Below are 16,277 nucleotides of genomic sequence, written 5' to 3'. Positions count from 1 at the left end.
TCCCAGATGATTGGAAGTTGGCCAGTGTGACCCCCATCCTTAAGAAGGGCCAGAAGGAGGATCCAGGGAACTCCAGGCCTGTCAGCCTGACCTTGGTACCCAGCAAGGTTCTGGACCAGATCATCCTAAGTGCAAACCCACAGCACCTACAGGATGGACAAGGGATCAGCCAGCCAGCACAGGTTTAGGAGGGGCAGGTCCTGTCTGACACACCTGATCTCCTTTTATGACCAGGTGACCTGCCTGGTGGATGAGGGGAAGGCTGTGGATGTGTCTACGCGGACTGCAGCACAGCCTTGGACACTGTTTCCCATGGCACACTCCTGGAAAAGCTGCAGCCAAGGCTTGGACAGGGGCACTCTGCTGGGTTAAGGGCCCAGGGAGTGGTGGGGATGGAGCTGCATCCAGTTGGGATCTGGTCACTGGTGGTGTCCCCAGGGATCAGCGCTGGGCCCAGTCCTGTTTAACATCTTTACTGATATTGTGGATGAAGGGATCGAGTGTACTGATGCCTTAAGCCCCTAATAGTTTTTTTATTTTTCTAATATTTGTAAGCCTTATACGTTTTATAAGTAGTGGAAGTAGACTCTAAAAGCAGCAACCCTCACTCCCTTGTCCCTTTCCCTGTAGCACCCTTAGTTTACACATTCCTTAACCCTCTTACCCCATTCTATGCTCCCTATATCACTCCTACCCCCAAATCCAGTGTCAATGTTTAGTCTTTTGTCAAGGCAAGGCCTAGATTGTTTGCAGAACAGCATATCAGGGCCTGAACAACAAAATGAAGTCAAGAACTGGGTGACTATGTACCCTTTGTGCTCTGAAGATGGTGAAGATGATGAAGTAGAGGGTCCCAAAATACACCCCAGACCTATTTCTCGGGGGTGGACCCGGGACGGTCCAGAGTAAAGGCCACAGGGTGGACACATTTGGGATTGCATGGATGGTGTTATAAAATGTAACATCTGGGGCACAGCGAGTGCGCGCATCATAACATCTTTGCCTTGGCATAATAAACCCTGTCTTATCTCACCCCTAATTAACTGCTCCGGAGATTTTTTTGAAGCATGGCATCAGTACCATCAGCAAATGTGCAGATGACACCAAGTGGGGGGAGAGTGTCAATCTGCCGGAGAGTTAGGCTCTGCAGAGGCATCTGGACAGGCTGGAGAGATGGGCTGATTCCAAGGGGATGAGGTTCAACAAGGCCAAGTGCTGGGTCCCGCACTTTGGCCACAACAACCTCCTGCAGCACCACAGGCTGGGGACAGAGTGGCTGGAGAGCAGCCAGGCAGAAAGGGACCTGGGGGTACTCACTGACAGAGGCTGAACAGGAGCCAGAGTGTGCCCAAGTGGCCAAGAAGGCCAATGGATCCTGGCCTGGCTCAGGAGCAGTGTGGCAGCAGGAGGAGGGAAGTGATTCTTCCCCTGGACTTATCACTGGAGAGGCCACCCCTGGAGTGCTGTGTCCAGCTCTGGGCCACACAGTTCAGGAAGGATGTTGAGGTGCTGGAGCAGGTCCAGAGAAAGGCAATGAGGCTGGTGAAGGGACTGGAGCACAAGTGCTGTGAGGAGAGGCTGAGGGAGCTGGGCTTGTTGAGCCTGGAGAGAAGGAGGCTCAGGGGAGACCTCATCACTCTCTACGACTCCCTGACAGGAGGTTGGAGCGAGATGGGGGTCGGTCTCTTCTCCCAGACAACCAGCAATAGGACAAGAGGACACAATCTTAAGCTGCACCAGGGGAGGTTTAGGTTGGACATTCAGAAGACTAGGTGCTTGGGCATTGGAATGGGCTGCCCAGAGAGGTGGTGGAGTCACCATCCCTGGAGGTGTTTAAGAAAAGACTGGATGTGGCTTAGAGCCATGGTCTGGTTGACAAGGTCGTGTTGGGTCATAGGTTGGACTCGACCTCATAGGTCTTTTCCAACCTAGTTGATTCTGTGATTCCTTCACAGCCCCTTGATTCCATGAGATTTTGCAGTGGTAAAATGGCCCTTTTATTCCATGAGATTCCGCACGTCACAATGGCCCCTTGGTTCCATGACTTTCCCTGAGCGTTCCAGGACTTTCCCTGAGCGTTCCAGGGTTCTTTTGGTTCCATGAGGCTTCTCAGTGCCACAATATCCCCTTGACTCCATGACGTTCTGCAGTGTCACAACAGCCCCTTGGTTCCACAAGGTTCTGCAGTGTCTGAGGGTTCCTTTGGTTCCATGAGGTCCCACAGTGTCACAATTGCCCCTTGATTCCATGATGTTCCACAGTGTCCCAGGGTTCCTTTGACTCCATAGGGCTGACACTGGGTTGGGAGACATAACAGATCTAATAATGGTTGCAGCAGAATGTGCCATAGAAAATTTCTGCGTAACCAAGCTGCCATGCAAAGAAACCAGCCAAGAAAAGAGACAATAAAGGCAGGAACTTGTGGTTAACAGAAGCAGCAAAGCAGGCAAAGGTGGGGTGTTACAAAGAATCACAGAATATGTTGAGTTGGAAGGAACCCATGAGGATCACCGAGTCCAACTCTTAGCCCTGCACAGGTCCATCCCCAAGAGTCACACCTTGTGCCTGAGAGCATTGTCCAAATGCCCCCTGAGCTCTGTCAGCCTTGGTGCTGTGCCCATTGCCCTGGGGAGCCTGTTCAGCGCCCAACCACCTTCTGGGGGAACAACTTCTTTCTAAGATCCAACCTAAACCTCCCCTGACACAACTTCAGGCCATTCCCTCAGTCCTATCCCTGGTCCCCCCAGAGCAGAGCTCAGGGCCTGCCCCTCCTCTGCCCCTGCCCAGGAAGTTGGACCTGCACTGAGGTCTCCCCTCAGTCTCCTCTTCTCCAGCTGAACACACCAAATGCCCTCAGTATCCTCACACGGCTTCCCCCCAAGGCCCTTCCCCATTCTCATTGCCTCCTTTGGACACTCTCTAATGGCTCAATCTCTCCCTTCCATTGTGTCCCCCCAAACTGCCCCAATGGTGCAGGTGAGGCCGCCCCAGGGCAGAGCAGAGCGGGACAATCCCCTCCCTGGCCCGGCCGACCATGCTGGGCCTGATGCCCCCAGGACAGGCTTGGCCCTCCTGGCTGCCAGGGCACCGCTGACTCAGGGCCAACTGGCCACCCACCAGCACCCCCAGGGCCCTTTCCTGGCACTGCTTTCCAGCCTCTCCTTCCCACTCTGTCTGTACATCCAGGGTTGTCCTATGCCAGGAGCAGAATCCCTTCCAGTCCCGTGTCCATGTCATTTATGAAGATGTTGAAGAGCACAGGAACTAAGATAGAACAACTGGAATCATACTGGGAGTGACTGGGAATATAGTGGAAGTGACTGGGATCATACTGGGTGTGTCTGGAACCATACTGGGAGTGGCTAGAATCATACTGGGAGAGACTGGGATTACAGGGCTGTGAATGGAACCTTACTGGGGGTGACTGGGATTACAGGGCTGTGAATGGAACCTTACTGGGGGTGACTGGGACCTACTGAGCCCATGCTGGGAGCCAACTGGGGACACACTGGGAGCAAGTTGTGGGCAAGTGGGATATAGTGGGAACAACTGGACTCATACTGGGAGTGACTGGGCTCTGGGAAAGGCAGAATAGGGAGGAGGGTGAGAGCAACCCCCCTCCCACTGCTCTGCATTCCCCAAATCCTTGTTCCCAGTTCCCACGCTGTCCCAGACGGGCAGATTGGCTCCAAGATCCCTTTCCCCGGGGACACTTCCCTGCCCTCTTCCCACCTTCCTGCCCCTGGAAATCGGCACTTTGGAGCCTCATCCCATTGTTTCCTCCTTCTCTTCCCTATTATTATCAGGATCCCCCTGTACCCTTGTGGGAAGGTGGCTGGGGGTAACCATTCGAGGAAACTGAGAAGTTCTGTTCTCATGCCAACAGGAGTTCTAATGGCACAGAAATTCCAGGGTGAAAATTGAGCTGCTGCTCCTGGATGGGACATGGGGGCAGCTCCAGGATGATTCCACGCACAACCGTCAGCACCTGCTCAGGGGTGGAAGGGAGGGAGGGCAGGCTCTGTGGGAATCCCTGCAGGGAGGGGAACTCGGGGGCACTTTGCAGCTGATAAACTGCACAGCTCCTGCCAGCCCAGGGAGAGAGGAGGAGGTGTCCTGCTGCTGAGCCAACAACTGTGGGGAAATCTCTCTCCTGGGGTGAACTTGTTTCATTAAAACCTAATTGTAATATTAACACACACCTCCTCCCTCTGGGCAGGAGCTCTAGATTTTATTGACTGTATCTTTAAAAGTGAAGTGAGAGGATTTTACACCAATCAGTAACAAAGATATTTATGACTAAAGTCACTCAAGCTCCACCTAAACATAAAGAAATAGTATAAAACTAAGTCAAGAATGGGGGAACAATGAGGCAAGACTCCACGGTAACTGTTGGATTCTGTGGATAGGCTGGACCTGTCTCTGCCCCACAGGGGCCTCTTGGGTCAGAGCCGCACTCTGGGCACTCGGAGCACTTTCCTTGGGACTAGAGCTTGTCTGGGCATTGCTTTGGATATGTTTGTGCAGTCGGACACTGTCACCAGCAACCCTGGAATCTGAGCCTGTCCAACTGTACATGAATAAAGGTTGTATTCCGCTCCCTGTCCATGTGAGTCCTGTCCGGGTGCTTGATCCATCGGGAAGGGCCATGGGGTGGGTGGGAGCAGTGGGATGAGCTCTGCCGGCAGGTCCTGGCTTTCCCCAGGGGGAGAGAAGTGGCCAGGTCCAGCTCCAGCTCCGTGGCTTGCTCAGGCGGTGATTCCAGCCGGGTTGGAGAGCCACCGTGTCCCTGTCCCCATCCCGCGGGATGGATTCCAGCCTGTGCAGGTTTTAATTTTTCTTAGCGGGTTTTTTTGGGGACACGAGTGACCCCGGCGGGAAAAGGGGGGGAGCAGAGGCGAGGGGGTCTCCAAAGGGCCGCCGGGGACGGCGGGAGCTCCGCGGGCTGGGCCGGGCCGGGCCGGGCCCAGCAGCGCCCCGGGGCCGTCGCCCAGTCGGGCCGAAGGCGCCGGCCCAGCCCGGCCCTGGGGCGCGGGGAAGTCGCGTCGTGTCGGGCGGGAGCGGCAGGAGGGAGCCGGGCGGCGGCGGGCGGGGAATCCCGTCGGCAAGGGCGAGGAGAAGGGGCCGGGGCCGCCGGCGGTGTCCGATCCCGCCAGGACGCGGGGAGGGCCCCGGGGAGCGGCGGCGGCGGGCGAGGCCCTGGGGGAGCCGCCCCGAGGGGTCCCCGTGTCACTGAAGGAGCTGCACGGCGAGACGGCCGAGATGTGAATAGAATTAAATATAACAAATAAAATAAATGGAATAAAAAGCCACACACAGGGGCCCTCCGCCACCCCGCGACTAAAAAGGCGGCACCGAGAGACCGGCGGGGCGGCACCGGGGGCTGTGAGGGGGCGATGACCGGCACGGAGGGGTCCCGGCCACCCCCTGCCACTGAAGGAGCTGCATGGCGGGACTGCGAGGTGTGAACAGAATAAAATATAAGGAATATAATAAAAGTGAATAAAATAAATAAAGAGCTGCGCTGAGGGGTTCCCGCCGCCCCCCGTCACTAAAAGCTGCACTGCAGGCGAGACGTGGTTAACGGAGCCACACCGGGGGTCACCGTCGCCTCGTGTCACTGAAGGAGCTGCACTGCGGGAGCCGCGATGTCGGAGCCGGAGCGGCTGCGACGCGACTTCCCCGCGCCCCAGGGCCGGGCTGGGCCGGCGGCTTCGACCCGACCGGGCGGCGGCCCCCGGGCGCTGCGGGCCCGGCCCGGCCCACGGAGCTGCCGCCGCCCCTGCCCCGAGCCGGGGCCCCTTCCCGGTGCTCCCAGTCTGCCCAGCCACCCCCAAGCGCCCCAGGAAGGGCTTCAGCTGGGGATGCCACACAAGTGCTGCTGGGGGGGCTCACCTCAGTTCGGTTTGGTTTGTTCTTCCCAAGCTGGGGAATCCGACTTCTGGAGTTTTCTGTCAGAAATCTGTCCCCTCCTGTGCTCGGCCAAAGGGACTGGGGGCTTTATCCCTTTTTGGGGCAAATAAAACCAATGTGTTGAGTCCTGGCAGGACACAGCAGCCCTGCAGCCCGCGGAGCCCGGCCTGGCCTGTGCCTGGCAGAGGAACAAAGCAGCTCAGGGACTTATGAATCAGCGATTAATTAGCCTAAGAAATTGCTTCTAAATAGGGGGCAGGAGAAGTGAAGGAAGCCAGGGCTTCCACTGAACCAGTGCTGTGCCACACACACGTCTGGGAAAGCCAGGCCATGAGCTCCACAAAACTGTATTTGTATCTATTTATAGATAGATCTGGCATTTCATTGATTGATTCTCGAAATTTTATACTTCTTTTAATCAATTCTTTTGCCACCTTCCCCCAAGTCCAAATTTTATGTTCTCTGCGGTTGTGGTTGGGGGTTATTTTCTCCTCTAAGGTGGCTTCCCCATATGTGAGGCTTGCTATTTGTCCCTCTAGCTGGATGCCCATCAGGGATCCAGTTTCAGGGATTCAGGAAACCTCTAATGAGGGGAGTCATTCTTTCAGGGTCCACAGGCATCATCATAGGTGACTCATGTCATGGCGTGGCTTTAATTATTTATCATACATCATCTTGTAAGCAAGCAGCTTTCTGCACACTTTCCACAGTCTCATCAACATTCCCCACTATTGCCAGGGGATCTCCCCTTTCCAGGGGATTAAGTCCACCTGTCCCCCTGTATGAGGGACCAGGGAGCTTGGTTGTCTCCTGTCAGGAAGACCCCTGGTCCCCAGTACCCCTCTGCCACTTTCTCTGATAATAAGATTTGGTCACCCCCAGTAAGGGAGATTCTCCAGACATGTTCAGTTTCAGATTCTTTGGAGGTTTGGCTGTATTCTTTTTTCAATTTGGCCAGTTCAGTAGCTGTATACGGGATTTCTTTTGTGGTTATTTGAGATGTCTCGTCTTCCGAACCCTCATCTGTGTATTCTGTTTTAATCAGGGGGTGTAGCGAGACTTCCAACTTCTCAAGTTGATGCAAGAACTGTAAGTCAGAGGTGGGGTAGGAAGTAGTTTCTTTAGGTGGCCCCGATTCTAATTCATTTTCCCCTTCTCTCATCAGTCTCTCATTTAGCTCCTGCAGGAGCATACAGGCAGCAACCCTCTCATTTTTCAATTCCTCCTGGAGGATATAGGCAGTAGCCCTCTCCTCCTCCAGCTGCAGCTGCAAGGTTTTGACTAGCTCTTGCAGTGATGCAATGGTCTCTATATCTGTTTTACACTGTTGTTCTCTGTTCTTAATTGCAGTTATTACTACAGCACCCAAAACTGCACAAACTATAGGTTTTCCCTTACCTTTTTTTCACTTTAGCTCCAGCCCGTAGGGCAGTAATTCTATCAACTATTGCTTGAATATTCCACCAGTTGCTCTGAGCCCATTCCATTCCTGGAATTTGCTTAGCACCAAATTCATTCAACAAATCAACAAGAACTTGTGCGTTATGTTCCATATTATCACAGAAGCAGAGTGGTCATTCCTGGGGAGTACCTTGCATAAGTTACACCTAATTTCCAAATTCCACTCCTCTCAGAAAGGTATCTTGCATAAGCTATGTGCCCCAAAAGTGGACTGGTCATTTCTGGGGGGTACCCTGTGTAAGTAACAGTTAATTGCCAGAAAGGTGTCTTGAGTAAGTTATGTCTATTTTACAACAAACACACAGGAGTTGTCTTCCCGAGAGGCGCCTTGTTTAAGTTACTTTCCAATGTCCCACTTCTTGCACCTCAGGAGGTACCTTGTTTTACACACTTGACAACAGTAATACACCTCATCTTGAGGGGCACCTTGCTTTAGTCACATCAGCAAAGCAGTCATACAGGTTAAAGAACGTAGTAGACTCTTAATCTTTTGTAACGAAAATAGAGCTAACCTGTAACCTTTTGAAAATAAAGCATATTTCAGGAATTATTTTTGGGACCGCAATACTCACGAGATGTACCCAATGTCAAAGTGATGGATGCAATATGATGCTTCAAACACCAGATAAAGGAACGGAACTGGTACAAACTGGACTAGTGGTCTGGCTATTAACCAAGATGGCAGAGAGCCTGCACAACAAGGAAAGTTCAAAAGTTTCACCAAGAGGAAGACCTTGAGCCTTCATCTGAAGACCCTCCAAGAAGACCCTCTGCATGATAATGTGCACGTGCAAGGAGGTAAGAAACCATGTAAATGAGTTCCGAGAAATAATTAGCTTAAACCTGCCCATTTCAAGAAAAGTAATTAATATGAATACTGTAAGTATTAATATGAATACTGTAACAGGCATGCACTGTTCCAACAGGCACACATGTTAGGAGGAGATATCCCCCGTGCTGCCCGGCCCTGTAATAGAGAATACCTGCTTAATGACACTTTGTGGCCATTGAGTTTCTTTGCTTTACAAGTAACTTCTATATCTCAAAATAATCAATTATTACAGTGCACAATTATCACCTTGGAACCAACACTCTCGCTTCTAGGGAATCCTGCCAACTATGCCAAAAATATGTTCCAATCTGCTTCGATGCAGAGGCGAACCAGGTTCTAAAACATTCTCATAAGCCAGGTTAAGGCACAAACGAGGCCAGATGCTGGATCCCAAAACGATAATTCAACTTTGTTTTGGAACACAAAAGAGCAGAGAGAAAGAAGGGAGATAGGACAGTGGGACAAGCTAAGGGGAACTGTTAAAAGCACAGGACAGGAGTTAGCAGCCCCACGAAGAGCCGCTGCCTTGCAAGCTGGTAGATCTCTGCTGGGCATCTGCCCTGGTCGCCTTGTAGCCTCTGAGGAACGAACCCAACCCTAGGGGAAGGGGGTGGCAGCAGCTCCCGCAGCAGTCCTGCAACAGCTCCCCACAGTCCCCGGGCACGGCCTTAAATCCCCTCGCCGTGGGAGCCCTGGGTGCCCCCTGGCCCGTTCACCGGGATCCAAGCAAAGGTCTCCTGGCACCGAGATGGGCCCCGAGTGTCCCTTGGCTGGTTCCCCGGTCTCCAAGCGAGATCCGCCTGGCACACCTTATTTGGGACAGTAAGTCCTTCCCATGTTTTTTGATTGTCACAAGTTTTTCTCTTTTTTGCTCCTCTGCCTGCCTCTGCTGGCTTGCTGGGAGCCTCCTGGAGCTTTTGCAAGGAGCTCGGCTCCTGCAGCAGCCCGGCTGTGGCACCAAGGCTTTTGAACTCCATGCTCAAGACAATGGGGAAGCAGACTCCATCTTGTCATCAGACTCCATCTTCTAATCACTCCATTACAAGGGGTCCTGGTGCTCCTTCCCACCCCATCCCTGGTGTCCCTGACTGGGCTCGGCATCCCCCTCTCCCAGTGTCCTGGTGGGTGGTAGAGAGGGCACAGCCCACTGCTCTCAGCCTGAACGGCACCTCCAGGGAGCTGCAGAGGATCCTGTGCCCCCTGCCAGGTCACCCACCCCCCCAGGGTCCCCTCAAGGCAGGGACAGGGTTTGACAGCCCAGAGCTGAGCTCAGGGTCATACAGAGCCCAGATAAAATGGGACCAGGGCAGATGCTCAGGGGGTATGTGGGAGGCGGGAAAGGGGTTGTGGGAGCTGGGGAAGGGGATGTGGGAGCCGGGGAAGGGGATGTGGGAGCCAGGGAAGGGGATGTGGGAGCTGACAGGGGGATGTGGGAGCCTGTGCCACTGTTGCTATGCCACAACCCCCTGCACAAATGAACGAGGCTGTTCCCTGGCTCTGCTCTTTGGGGTGTTCAAGCTCGTTATGAACAGGGAGCAAAAAGCCCTTGCCGGGGGTGCCATGAGGTTTCTTCACCCACCACCCACATTGGAGTTGTCCCACAGATGATTCTGGGGCTCCTGCAGCAGCACCTTTGGGGGGATCAGGATTAGGGGGGCCCTGAGACCTCTCGATGCAGCCCCAGGTGAGCAAAGCCCCTGAGCAGACATGGGTGTGTCCCCCCTGCTGCAGGGGAGAGACCCCCCGGCCCCAGCACCACCTCTGCCCTGCCCAGCTTTGCTCCCTCCTGCCCCTTCCTCTGCTCTTGGGAAAGGGGAGAGGAAAAACTTGCATCATCTTCCTGCTTCCCAGCCCAGAAACAGTTTGGGAGCTTCAGCTGCTGCTCAACACCCACAGCTAGGGCTGGTTTGGGCATGGTTTTATATAATTTCTTGTTCCGGGACAGATGGAGCCTTTCCCTGGAGCAGAGGCCCTGCCCAGGGGTAGGAAATGGTTCTGTGTGGGGAAGGCTGGTGGGATCCATTCCCCCTGACCCACCCGTGGCACTCACAGCCCGTGGGTGAAGGGGACGGAGGGGCCCTTGGGAGGAGGTTTTTGAGCTGCTGTCTCCCCACTCAGAGGGATTTCCTGAAGCAGCTGCTTTGATTCAAAACAGGCCTGTGAAAGCGTGGGAGTCAAGACACCTGAGAGAGAAGAAAGGAGGGGAAAAGCTCTGAGGGAGATTTCTGTGCCTCCACCTCCTTTTCCCATTTCTTCTTCCCCCACCTGTTTCTCACCCCAAAAGACCCCAAGCTGCAGCCTGGAGCAGGAGGAATTTGGGGGTTGGGGACAGTAATAAAATGCTGCATTAAACCTTATTAAAAATTCAAGCATTTGGATAGGAAAAAACATCCTTTTGGGTCTTGCCTTTGCAAATACAGGCACGGGTTTCTCACCTGGAAAATATTTACCTGGGGAAGTACCAGGTGCTGGGGCTGCTAATAACTTTATTTACACTGGTGATGACAAGAATACCTGCTGGGCATTGATGTAGAAGGTTTAGACAGTAAGTACAGAAACACTTTGCAGTTGCCAGTGACTCGGCAGCAGAGTCCACAGGTACTCCTAGTCTGTCAGTCAATCCTTGTTCTGTTTTTGGGATTTTTTCCTAATAAATATTCCAAGAATTGCTCCTATGGGATCAGTTTTGCTTTGCTGAGGAGACATGTGACTTCTGAGGGCCTTGAGGAGATTATCAGCTTTCTGTGCTTTTATTTGAGGAGCACAGGAGCATCCTGATAAAGCCCACGACGGAGCAGGACCTGTGCAGGCCCTGGGAGCTCGGGGTGTTGTCCCAGATCAGCTCGTGGCAGGAGGAGCTGAGGGTGCCCCTGTCCCCTCTGTGGCCCCAGGGGTGGCAGAAGCCCCTCGTGAGGCAGATAAAGTCACGGACCTGACTTGGGGCCAGGATGGACAATTCCTGTGCCTCAAGCCCCCTCTGTGGGGGCCCCATGACCAGCGCTGCTGAGTGAGACCCTTTGAGGTCTCTGGGGCCACAGCAGCTGCAGGGACTCTGCTCCAGCACGGGCTTCCCACGGGCTCACATCCTTCCTTTTGGGCATCCCCCTGCTCTGTGGGCTCCTCCTTGAGCTGCAGGGGAATCTCAGCCCTGGTGCCTGGAGCACCTCCTGCCCCTCCTTCTGCACTGCCCTGGGGGTCTGCAGAGCTGTTCCTCTCCCCTGTTCCCACTCTGCTCTTCTCTGCACCCAATTCCATCTGCACAAGGACTTTTTCCTCCTTCAGTACGTTTTCCCCAAGGTGTCACTGCCATCTCTGATGGGCTCAGCCTTGGCCAGCGGTGGGTCCATCCTGGAGCCAGCTGGAATTGGCTCTGCTGGACATGGAGGAAGTTTCTGGCAGCTGCTCACAGAACCCAGCCCTGGAGCCCCCCTGCTACCAAAACCTGGCCACGCAAACCCAATACACTGCCCAGCATGGATCACCTGGAATGTGGGTCACCAGGTCTGTGCCCAGCCTGGATCACCTCGAATGTGGGTCACTGTGTGTCCTAGTTAGGACAGCTGAGACCAGTTCATCACTGGATGGGTGTAACCCAAAACTGTGTATTCTATAGCCTTCCATGCCATTTCCCAGAAACTGTTTTCAATAGACTATTTACACCCTCTGCCCAGAGCAGCCTGACTCCTCAGGCTACAAAGTAGGTGTTAAGAGGCCTGCCATATAGAAGGGTGCCTCCCTGTTCTCACACCCTTTGTGAAACTCCCCGTCCTGAGGAAAGTACTGAGCATTCCTGCCTGAACTGGAGAATATATAATCTTGGAGTCTTGGGACTTTTTTAACCACTCGTGGGATCCAGAGGAAGACTGTAGATCACCAGTCTCGACTGGACTGCAAGCACCACCCTCGACCGGACTGCAACCACCACTCTGGACCAGACTGCAACAGCATCCTCACCAACAGGTTTTTCCCCCTCTCCCTTTACTTTGGACTCAGGGGGCCCAACAAACACCACTCTGTTCATGCCCCAGGGTGCTGGGTTATACATTTGGGTTTTGTGGGTTAAAACCAATTGTTTGTCTGTATAATCATACTTATTGTATTGTTTTATTAAATTGTTATTCTGACTTATAATCTCTCTTTTGGGTTGAGTTCATTTTCCCCTGCTGGTTTACCTTTAAACCAGCACACTGTGGATCATCAAATGTGGGTCCTCTGATGGCTGATGGAGTTGGAGCAGCAGATGAAGCTCTTCCCACAGCTGAGGTGCTCACAGGGCTTCCCTTACTGGTGGGTCCGTTGGTGTGTGATCAAGGTAGAGCTCTGGGTAAAGCTCTTCCCACACTCCTCACACTTGTAGGGCCTCTCCCCGCTGTGGATACGCCTGTGCATGACAAGGTGGGAGCTGCGGGTGAAGCTCTTCCCACAGTCGGTGCAGTGGAAGGGCCTCTCCCCTGTGTGTGTCTGCTCATGTAGGAGGAGATGTGAGCTGGTCTTAAACCTCTTCCCACACTCAGGACACTTGCAGGGCTGTTCCCCACTGTGGATCTTCTGGTGGTGGACCAGTTCGGAGCTCAGGCAGAAGCTCTTCCCACATTCCAAGCACTTGTAGGGCCGTTCCTCAGTGTGGACGATCTGGTGGCGGATCAGGCAGAAGCGCTGGCTGAAGCTGCTCCCACACTCCAAGCACTTGTAGGGCCTTTCCCCAGTGTGGGTGCGCTGGTGGTGGACCAGGTGGTCGCTCCTGCTAAAGCTCTTCCCACATTCCAAACACTTGTAGGTCTTCTTCCTGCTGGGAGGCTGCTCAGGGATCATCGGGTTGGAGCTCTGGCTCAAGCTCTGGCAGCCTTCCTGGCACAGGCTGGGTCTTTCCTCCTCAGAGCACCCTGGGCTGGCTTTAGAGACCCTCCTCCTGGGGTATCTTCATGGCTTTTCCTCCCCGCTGCCTTCCTGCGCCGTGGAGCCCTTCAAAACGGCCTCTCCCACCAGGCTCTGCCGGGGGGATTTGTCCTCCGGGCTCTCCGTCCTCAGCTCGGGGCCTGGGGCAGGAGGGAAGAAGGACAGGGAGGGGATTTGCCTCCGGCCCAGAGGGAAGGCCAAGGACATCCCCCCAACTCCGGCCCCGGCAGGACGGCGGCGGCAGCGGGGTTGTCCTGCAGCCGGGGGCGATGCTCAGCTGGGAGATACAGGACAAGACAGGGCAAAGGGGCACTGACTTCCTCCTCACCTGCCTGGGGGTCCTGGGGCATCTTCCTCTTCCTCACAGCCTCCTCCTCCATCTGGCCAAGGTTTGGGAAGGAGAAATCCTGCTGTGGGGGGAAAAACAAGGTGTGAACACAGCAGCTAGGGGGTTCCTCCTGCCCAAGTCCACCTCTAGAAGTCACTTGGAGTCTTGTGTCCATAATAACCCCTACAAGTGCCCCAGCTGCAAACCATGTTGGGCACAGATCTGGTGACCAATGTTCCAGGTGATCCATGTTGGGCACAGACCTGGTGACCCACATTCCAGGTGATCCATGCTGGGCAGTGCCTTGGGTTTGCCAGGTTTTGGTAGCAGGAGGGCTCCAGGGCTGAGTCTAAAACAGCAAGTGTTCTGTTGAGCTTTAATGTCTCCTAGCTGCTTGCAAGCTTGTTTTGCTTTGTTTGCTAACAGGTATAAATAGGATAGTGCCCCCACTTTAGGAGAAACCCTCAAGGCCATTCAGCAGGTGAAAATCGGCAAGGCAGCTGGGGTTGATGGAATTCCACCTGAAGTCTGGAAACATGGGGGCCTTGCACTCCACACCAAATTTCACGAGTTTGTGGTGCGCTGTTGGGAACTAGGCCAACTACCATCAGACCTTCGAGATGCAGTCATTATCACTTTTTAAAAGAAGAAAGGAATTAAATCTGATTGCTCAAACTACCGTGGTATTACTCCGCTCTCCATTGCTGGGAAAATCCTGGCAAGAATACTCTTGAACAGACTAATACCCACTATAGCAGGAGGAATTCTACCTGAAAGTCAGTGTGGTTTCAGAGCCAACAAGAGTACCACAGACATGGGATTTGTTCTCAGACAACTGCAAGAGAAGTGTAGGGAACAGAACAAAGGTCTCTATGTCACCTTTGTCGACCTCACCAAGGCTTTTGATCCTGTGAGCAGAAAAGGTCTATAGCAGATTTTGGAACGTTTAGGTTGTCCCCCCCAAGTTCTTCAAAATGATCATCTCGCTCCATGAGGATCAGCACAGCCAAGTCAGATATGGCAATGCACTTTATGAGCCCTTTCTAATAACTAATGGTGTGAAATAAGGCTGCGTTCTTGCTCCTACCCTATTCACCATCTTCTTTAGCATGATGCTCCAAAGGGCCACGGCAGACCTCGATGATCAGGATGGTATCTACATTCGATACCGTACTGATGGAAGCCTTTTCAACCTAAGGCAGCTGAAGGCCCACACCAAGACCTTAAACCATCTTGTCCAGGAGCTGCTTTATGCTGATGATGCCGCCCTTGTTGCCCACACAGAAGCAGCTCTGCAGCGTTTAACATCCTGCTTTGCAGACACTGCTGAGCTCTTTGGTCTGGAAGTCAGTCTAAAGAAGACAGAAGTTCTCTATCAAGCAGCACCTCAGGAAGTCTTCCATCATCCCCATATGACCATTGGCCAATCAGAGCTCAAATCAGTCCAACAGGCTACCTAGGGAGCCTCATCTCCTCAGATGGTAAGATTGACGGGGAAATAGACAACAGGTTAGCAAAGGCATATAGTGCTTTTGGAAAACTCCATAAAAGGGTTTGGCAAAATAAACACCTGAAGAAAAGTACAAAGATCAGTGTTTACAAGAGCCATAGTGTTGTCTACTCTCTTATATGGATCTGAATCATGGGTCATCTACAGCCACCACCTGCGACTCCTGGAACACTTCCATCAACGCTGTCTCCGTACAATCCTAAACATCCACTGGTCAGATGATGTGACCAATACATCTGTTCTAGAACAGGCAGCAATCACAAGTATTGAGGCCATGTTGATGAGAACACAGCTGTGTTGGGCAGGGCACATCTCAAGGATGATGGACCACTGCCTCTCTAAGATCTTGCTTTATGGTGAACTTGCCACCGGCTGCCGCATGAGAGGAGCCCCAAAGAGAAGATACAAGGACTGCCTGAAACAATATCTCAGCCTTGGCCATATTGATCACCATAACTGGTCTACTCTGGAAGGCCTGGAGACACACCATCTATAACGCTGCTGTTTCCTTTGAGAACGCACGCAGGATCACTCTCGAGGAGAAAAGACAACGCAGAAAGAATCGTGTCTTGCAGAATACCCCACATAAGGAGTCTTTCTGCTGTGCCTTTTGCAATCGGATATGTCTATCTCGTATTGGCCTCATTAGCCTCATTAGCCACCAGCGTGCTTGTAACAAACGTGGATAGAGCCTTCCTAAATCTTCCTTTGCGAAGCCTAGCCATGATGATGATGATGATGATAAATAGTAAAAAGCTTTGCGAGTTGTGCTTGAGTTGTGAAACAGCCCCGAGCAGCCAACTCTGAAACAATAACGACTCAATGTGTCTCTCGAGTGTGTCATTATCGGCTTGTCGCAGCCCGGGGAACGAACGCGATGTTTGCGGCCAAGGCCGAGGCACAAACCCGTTGCGAGCCCGCCGAGGCTCAGCGGGAAGGAGGAGCCCGCGGGCAGCCGCTCCCTCAGCGGCCCCTGGGGAGGGGACACGGGGGGACACGGCGGGCCGAGCCCGCCAGACCCCGCTCCCCAGGGCCGCCGACACCGGCCCGCCCGGGGCAGGCCGAGCCCGCCAGACCCCGCTTCCCGCGGCGCCTCCCGCCCCCTCCGCCCGCAGCGAGCCCCGAACCCCGGCAGAACCGAGCCCCGAGCCCCGAACCCCGGCAGAACCGAGCCCCGAGCCCCGGCAGGACCGAGCTCCGCCCCGGCCTGGCAGAGAGAGGGGGCGGGGAGTGCCCGCCCGATCCGACCAATCAGCGCGCGGGGGCGAGGAGTGACGGGAGAAGCAGCCAATCATGGCGGGACTCGAGCTCTGCCGCCGCCATTTTGTGGCGCGGCC

The 16,277-nt window shown here is 53.8% G+C and overlaps 3 protein-coding genes across 3 annotated transcripts in view; 1 reads left to right on the top strand and 2 right to left on the bottom strand.

Moving 5' to 3' along the window:
* LOC127462532 (zinc finger protein 665-like) overlaps window positions 1-16,277 on the bottom strand; it is a 162,832-nt gene that overhangs the window by 62,177 nt on the left and 84,378 nt on the right. The window contains 1 exon segment of the mRNA XM_051771183.1: window positions 13,431-13,512. Coding sequence (XP_051627143.1) covers window positions 13,431-13,512 — 82 coding nt within the window.
* The window catches only part of LOC127462519 (zinc finger protein 436-like), a 58,948-nt gene that overhangs the window by 28,573 nt on the left and 14,098 nt on the right, over window positions 1-16,277 (top strand). The window lies entirely within an intron of this gene.
* Window positions 12,284-13,436, bottom strand: LOC127462521 (zinc finger protein 436-like). Its single transcript, XM_051771180.1, is given in 1 exon segment — window positions 12,284-13,436. A coding segment is annotated over 1 exon segment (615 nt). The 5' UTR covers window positions 13,019-13,436; the 3' UTR covers window positions 12,284-12,403.

Source organism: Manacus candei, unplaced genomic scaffold (assembly GCF_025592945.1).
Source record: "Manacus candei isolate 608988 ecotype Guabito, Panama unplaced genomic scaffold, ASM2559294v1 h1tg000129l, whole genome shotgun sequence".
NCBI lineage: Eukaryota > Metazoa > Chordata > Aves > Passeriformes > Pipridae > Manacus > Manacus candei.
This window is presented reverse-complemented; position numbering and strand designations above follow the sequence as displayed.